General features: G+C 42.8%; 1 protein-coding gene across 1 annotated transcript; it reads left to right on the top strand.

Annotated features, from left to right (window-relative positions):
- The first annotated feature begins 3,453 nt into the window (after positions 1–3,453).
- Positions 3,454–4,005, top strand: LOC107059631 (uncharacterized). The gene is made up of 2 exons (XM_015306349.1): positions 3,454–3,650; positions 3,807–4,005. The coding sequence occupies exons 1-2, from the start codon at positions 3,454–3,456 to the stop codon at positions 4,003–4,005; spliced, it is 396 nt and encodes a 131-aa protein (XP_015161835.1).
- Positions 4,006–7,128: the final 3,123 nt, after the last annotated feature.

The following is a 7,128-nucleotide window of genomic DNA, read 5'->3' on the forward strand; positions in this document are numbered from 1 at the left end:
TCAATTTGCTAGTGCCCAGAACTCACGACCTCAAGGAGGTTTGCTGGGAAGCACTGATCCTAATCCCAGGCAAGTGAATGTGGTAGGTACGCACAACGGGTTACAGTTGGAGAAGTTGGCTCCCAAGAAGCGAAATGTTGAATCTGCTAGGAAAGAGAGTGAGCCCAAGGAGAGTGAGACTGTTGCACAAGAGGAAAGAGTGCAACCAATAGTGAAACCATCTCCACCATTTCCTCAGAAGTTTAAAAAGCAGAAGGAGCACGAATGTTTTGGTAAGTTTCACTCTTTTTTAAAGTAAGTTCACATTAATTTACCGTTGGTAGATGTTTTGAAGGGTATATACCTAGGTATGTAAAGTATGTGAAGGAGATCGTGGAAAATAAGAGGAGGATGATTGAATACGAAAATGTAGCACTTACTGAAGAGTGCAGCTCCCGAATACAAAATAAGTTGCCCACAAAACTGAAAGATCCGGGCAGCTTTACGGTTCAAATCACTATAGGGCAGAGTATCCATGCGCGAGGATTGTGTGATCTGGGAGCTATTATAAACTTGATGCAAACATCGTTGTACAAAAATTTGGGGTTAGGTAGCCCTAAACCCCTCACCATTATCTTGTAGTTGGCAAATCGATCAGTTGCTAGACCAGAGGGTGTTGTGGAGGATGTCTTGGTACTAGTGGGATCTTTGATATTCCTTGTAGATTTTGTGGTTTTAAATTTTGAGCCAGATCCTGAGGTTCCATTAATCTTGGGAGGACCTTTCTGGGCTACAAGGCGTGCTATGATAGATGTAGCAGCCGATCAACTCTACTATGCGGGCACATGTCAAAGTGGAAGTATTTGATGTCTATAAGCCGTTGAAACTCCCAGCAGTGTATGAAGAGTTGTCTGCTATAACGGTGATAGATCTTGAAGCACAAACTCGTTTTATTGCATCCAAAAACCCGTTGGAGCGTGTACTAGTGGGAGATGTTATCTATGGGGATGCTGAAGCATAGGTAATGGTATAGTTTTTGGATGTGTCGAGTGTGGGCACATCAAGATACCACTGGGAGCCTTTGAACAGGGAGTTGGGTCCTTCACCCAAGCCTTCCATCGAAGAAGCACCCAAGCTGGAGCTACAACATTGCCAGCCCATCTCAGGTATGCATTTTTGGGTGAAGACAAGACCTTATCTATTATTTTGTCTGCAAACTTTTCTGAATCACAAGTGGAGGCTGCATTGAGTATTCTGAAGAAGAGAAAAACAACTTTAGGCAGGCAAATGTCCGACATTCACAGAATAATTCCCGCGTTGTGTATGTATAAGATTTATATAGAAGAAGGGCATAAGCCGAGTGCAGAACACCAACGGAGACTAAATCCAGTAATGAAAGATGTGGTAAGGAAATAAGTGATAAAGTGGTTAGATGTGGAGATAGTATACCCCATATCTGACCGGGTGAGTCCGGTATAGTGTGTGCCAAAGAAGGGCTGTATAACAGTGGTGACAAATGGGAAGAATGAATTGATCCCGACAAGGACGGTAACTGGGTGGCGTATATGCATGGACCACATGAAGTTGAATGATGCCACAAGGAAGGACTATTATCTGGTGCTATTTATTGATCAGATGTTGGATAGACTGGAGGGGCAAGAATATTACTTCTTCTTGGATGGCTACTCAGGTTATAATCAGATAGTCATTGCACCAGAGGATCAGGAGAAAACTTTATTCACTTGTCCATATGGCACCTATGCGTTCAAACGTATGCCATTCGGATTATGCAATGCACCGGCTACATTCCAGAGATGCATGATGGTAATCTTTCATGATATGGTGGAGGATTTTGTTGAGGTGTTCATGGACGACTCTCAGTGTTTGGTGAGTCTTTTGATCTTTGTTTGACTAATCTTGACAGGGTCCTTGCAAGATGTGAAGAGACGAATCTGGTGTTGAACTGGGAAAAGTGCTATTTCTTAGTGCGAGAAGGATTGTACTAGGGCACAAAATCTCAAGAAATGGGATGGAAGTTGATAAAGCCAAGGTGGAGGTCATTAAGAAATTACCACCACCCATCATTATGAAGGGAGTTAGAAGCTTCCTGGGACACGCTGGGTTCTATAGAAGATTCATTAAGGACTTTTCTAAGACTGCAAGACCCATGTGCAACCTATTGAAAAGGAGGTGATGTTTGTATTTGATGAAAGTTGTTTGCATGCATTTGAGCTATTGAAGAAGAGGTTGACCGAAGCCCCAATTCTGATTGCTCCTACCTGGGAGTTACCCTTTGAGCTCATGTTTGATGCCAGCGATACAGCGGTTGGTGCAGTGTTTGGCCAGCGTAAGGAGAAGATGTTTCACTCTATCAATTATGCTAGAAAGACTTTTGATGCAGCTTAAGCTTACTACACTGTCACATAAAAGGAGATGCTAGCGCTAGTTTTTGCGTTTGATAAGTTCAGGTCGTACTTGGTGGGCACCAAGGTTGTTGTTTACACTGACCATGCTGCGATTATGTATTTATTCAACAAGAAGGATTCAAAGCCAAGGATAATTAGATGGATATTGCTTTTGCAAGAGTTTGACCAGGAAATGAAAGATAGGAAGGGGACTGAGAACCAAATAGCCGATCATTTTTCTAGATTGGAGGACTCATCTCATGTGAGGAATGAAAGACATATTTGCGAAGATTTCCCTGATGAGCAATTATTGGCCTTGGACCTTGCACAATTACCCTGGTATGCTGATATTGTCAACTTTCTGGTGACTGGTTTATTTCCACCTGGGGCTTCAACACATCAGAAGCAAAAGCTAAAGTAAAAGGCGTGATTTTATATGTGGGATGAGCCTTTCTTATTCAAGCAGAGACTTGATCAGATGGTGCGAAAGTGTATAGCTGAACATGAGGCATTGCAAGTGTTGGAGAGTTGCCACTCTTCACCAGAAGGTGGGCATCATGGAGACGAGCACACGACGTATAAGGTATTGCAATATGGATTCTTTTGGTCTACTTTATTTAAAGATGCTACAATTTTTGTGAAGGATTGTGATCAGTGTCAGTGGATAGGTACTGTTTCTAGAAGATACAAGATGCCACTAAACAACATTCTCGAAGTTGAGATCTTTGATGTATGGGGGATAGACTTCATGGGACCATTTCCATCTTCCAATGGAAATCAATACATCCTAGTGGCAGTGGACTATGTGTCTAAGTGGGTGGAAGTGATTTCTCTACCTACTAATGATGCGAATGTGGTAGTGAAGTTCATCAAGAATCACATCTTTACCAGGTTTTGAACTCCAAGGGCTACGATAAGTGATGGAGGGACGCATTTGATCACTAGTTCAGTGCAAAATCTGCTAGCTAAATATGGAGTGAGACACAAGGTAGCCGCAACTTATCATTCTCACACTAATGGGAAGGTGGAAGTGTCCAATTGGGAAGTAAAGCAAATTTTGCAAAAGACTATGAATGCACAGTGGAAAGATTGGGCTGAAAAGATAGATGATGCTTTGTGGGAATCCAGGACTGCATACAAGATACCGATATGGACTTCTCCTTATCGAATGGTATTCGGAAAAACGTGTCACCTTCCAACGGAATTGGAGCATAAATCGTACTGGGCTATCAAGAAGTTTAATTTAGGCCCTGAGTTAGCTCACAAGTAAAGAATAACATAACTACATGAGCTAGAGGAATTCAGGCTTCACGTGTACGAAAATGCCAAGCTATATAAAGAGAAGACTAAGAGGTGGCATGAAAAGCATATTGTGTCACACACCTTTGAGCCTGGTCAATTGGTGTTATTGTTCAATTCAAGACTGAAGTTGTTCCTCGAAAAACTTTGGTCTAAGTGGAGTGGGTCGTTTGAAGTGGTAAGGCTGACTCAACATGGAGTTGTGGAGCCAAGAAACAAGAATAAAAGCTCTACTTTTCTTGTAAATGGGCAACGAGTGAAACACTATTTCGGGAATGATGTTGATCTTGAGCAAGAAGAGCTCACCTTGAATGACGAGTGAGTCATTAGCTAGGTCGTGCCGCGACATTAAATCAGGCTCTACATGGGAGGCCACCCGTGACCCCTTGTAGTAGTTAGCATTTCTGATTTTCTATTTTGTTATTTCAATTCATAGGAATTAGTAAAAAACATATATAGTAGTAAAATGCACAAGAAATATGATTCCTGCCACGACCAAAACTAAGGCGCCGGATAAGAGGTAATCCATCGGGTTTACGCTAATCAATGTTGTGCTAAAAATGTGCAGGAAACAGTAACGGGAGACTGAACCGCGTCGCGGAGAAGTAGGCTAATTTCACCTTGCTAGGAATTAATTTTCTGGGGTGAGGCAGAACGGTCTGTAATGGAACCGTGTCGCGGAGGAGGCTGCCAAAGTTCGATTGATGAGAATTCAATTTTTTCGTCAAAAATAAAGGAGTTTCATAGTGGAGCCGCGCCGCGGAGCAAAGTCAAAATTTGGCCTCGCTAAAAATTTAATTCTCCAGATCGAGACAGAAGACTCCGTGACACAGCCGCGTAACAGAGCAGGTACCATAGTTTTATTTTTCATTAAAAAGATGGGTTTTACCCGTTTTCTTTCCAAAATTACCCGACCCCATCCCTTTTAACCCCAAATTCATCCCAAATCCCCCATTATTTTCTCCTTAAGCTGCGATTTTCTCCCTCCCTTTGTCCCCTTGCGAATTTTCAAGGTTCAATCCGTAACACGAAGTCAACTCACCCATTTTCTCATCTGAATTCTCTCCAAATTCACCACCCAAGATATGTATTTGATGTTATTCTCTTGCGATAGTAGGGTGTTCTTGAATGTGGGTTATGTTGTTTCGAGTAGGGTTGTGGGGAGTTGTGGGCGTTAGTGGGAATGATTGAAAGTGGTATATGCTAAATTTTTAGTGGGTATTTTCAAATTCTGGAGTAGAAATTGCCTTTGGGTGATATTGTGAGGGATTTTGGGTAGAATGGGATTGTTTGACCATGGTAGGGAAACAAATTTGGGGTTGCTGTTGCTTGAGATTATTTATTTCATGATTTTGTGGGTCTTGGGTCTTGAATGGTTGCATGAAAATATGGTGTGAATTCTTGAAGAACACTGATAGTGTACCGTTGTGTGAACTTATGTGTTGTTATATCCGGGTCTGTGAATTGAGTTTGTGTGATTGAATATGCTGTGGTGTTTCTGTATGCACTGTGAATGTATTTTATGTTGATGTGTTTTTATAGTGGGGGTGTGTGTCACCCTTTGGGAAGTCTGAGTACTAAGGCTGGATAATTCTCTGAAATAAGTGCGGGGTGATGTTTGCACATCACTCATGTTTATCTGTGTCGTTTAATTTGCTTGGGATGGATTGTATTATGTTTATAGGCAATTATGTCAGGCACCCAGCAACCAGGAAAGGAAATAGCAACCTCAAGCTAGAGGAAGCGTGTTCAGAGTGGGGGGAATGTACCTCCCGCACCTGCAGTACCTAGGGGTCAAACCACGAGGTTCGAGTTGCGAGCCGTGGTCAAGAAAGGTAAAGTGTGGTGGAAAAAGCACACAGAGGCAAATTATTTCTCTAATGTGCGCATTGACATGGATAGTCTGGCACGAGAGTTTCCCAGAATAATGAGGTGTATCCAAGAGTTTCAGATGGGGTTCATCTTTGACGAGCTAACCGAGTGTAACTTGCATATGGTCTGGGAATTCTGTGTCAACTGGGCGACAGAGTCTAGATCTAATTTTGTGAAGGTGCGGGGAGTGGATGTGAATCTCACTCCCGCAGTTCTGAACGACATAGTTGGCACTTCACCTGATGCTGTTTCATTGGTGCTGACAGGGCTGAATATTCGACTACCTTACCGGGCCATTCGACACACACTTTGTGGCCCCCAGTCTATGGTACAGTGGACTAAGCACAATGCAAAAAGGTATTACCAATCTCTTCCTTACGCGCACATGCTCAGAGAGGCTCGGGTCTGGTTAAATATCGTGATGCATTGTTCGACACCAGGGCTGCACTACACGAATATCACCCGGGATAGAGTGTGTTTGATCTATTATTTGATGACTCCCAGTGAGCTGAACATTAGTGTTGTGAAGAAATCGGCTATGAGGAAGGACCGGGCGCATGTACATATTTGGAGGTATCATTACTAGACTTTGTCGTGCTGCAGGTGTACCAGAGGAGAGATTGGACTATATGGCACCACTATTCCTAGCACCGGTAGATATAACGAAGACAAAGGGGCCCGACAATGAGTTCGGCCCAACACTCACTACCGCGGAGCACCACCGACGTGATGAGCTGATTATGGCCCGAATGTATGGGCTGGAGATGTTGCACCACCTAAATGGCTGTCGGGCGTCGAGTGACGTGCAATTGGGGGAAGTCGAAAGGCGGTACCCGCTGAATGCACATGCTAAATCCCTGCTTGGCATTGGTCTTGCGTTTCATGAGCCGATGGATGATGATATACCGACCGATGATGATAGGCTGCACACTGGCTCGGATGTGGATTTCGATTCTGAGACGGAGGAGGTTGACACTGCTTTGGCCGGTGATGAGGGCGACGGTGGAGATGCCACGGAGGAATGATCAGGGAATGATTTACTATACCTCTGTACTATTTTTGTGATTTTTTGAAGCATTAGGGACAGTGCTAAAATTTCAAGTGTGGGGTGGGGTGAAATTCTCTCTGCGTTGTATATATTATTGAAGATTGTTAGTGTCATATGTCTGTCTTTTATTTTATGTTTTTATTTGGGTTCCTTGGAGGTTGTTTTCGGTTCTTTGGCCAAGGAGAGTCCCTTTAAACTATACAAAACACACAAAGATTTTGTCATTTTAGGATCGAGTCAGTCGTGGTAGTTGATTAACGTTTCAAGGACATTTCATCCAATTCTAAGTGTCAACGATCGCTAGTCAGTATAAAACCCAACTAAATCAGTTGGGGTCGAATACCACAGGGAGCGGTACGTGTTTGAGAGTCAATAGGAAAGTATGAACATGTTCAAATCAGTCATAGGAATAGAAATTATGTAATAAAGACATCATTCAAATAAGGGGGTGACACGAGTGTCAAATGGGGGTTTTGGTTTGGAATTATCAATTACAAACAGTAGTAAACAATACAAAATAACAAT

Source organism: Solanum tuberosum, unplaced genomic scaffold (genome assembly GCF_000226075.1).
Source record: "Solanum tuberosum cultivar DM 1-3 516 R44 unplaced genomic scaffold, SolTub_3.0 scf00029, whole genome shotgun sequence".
NCBI classification, from domain to species: Eukaryota; Viridiplantae; Streptophyta; class Magnoliopsida; order Solanales; family Solanaceae; genus Solanum; species Solanum tuberosum.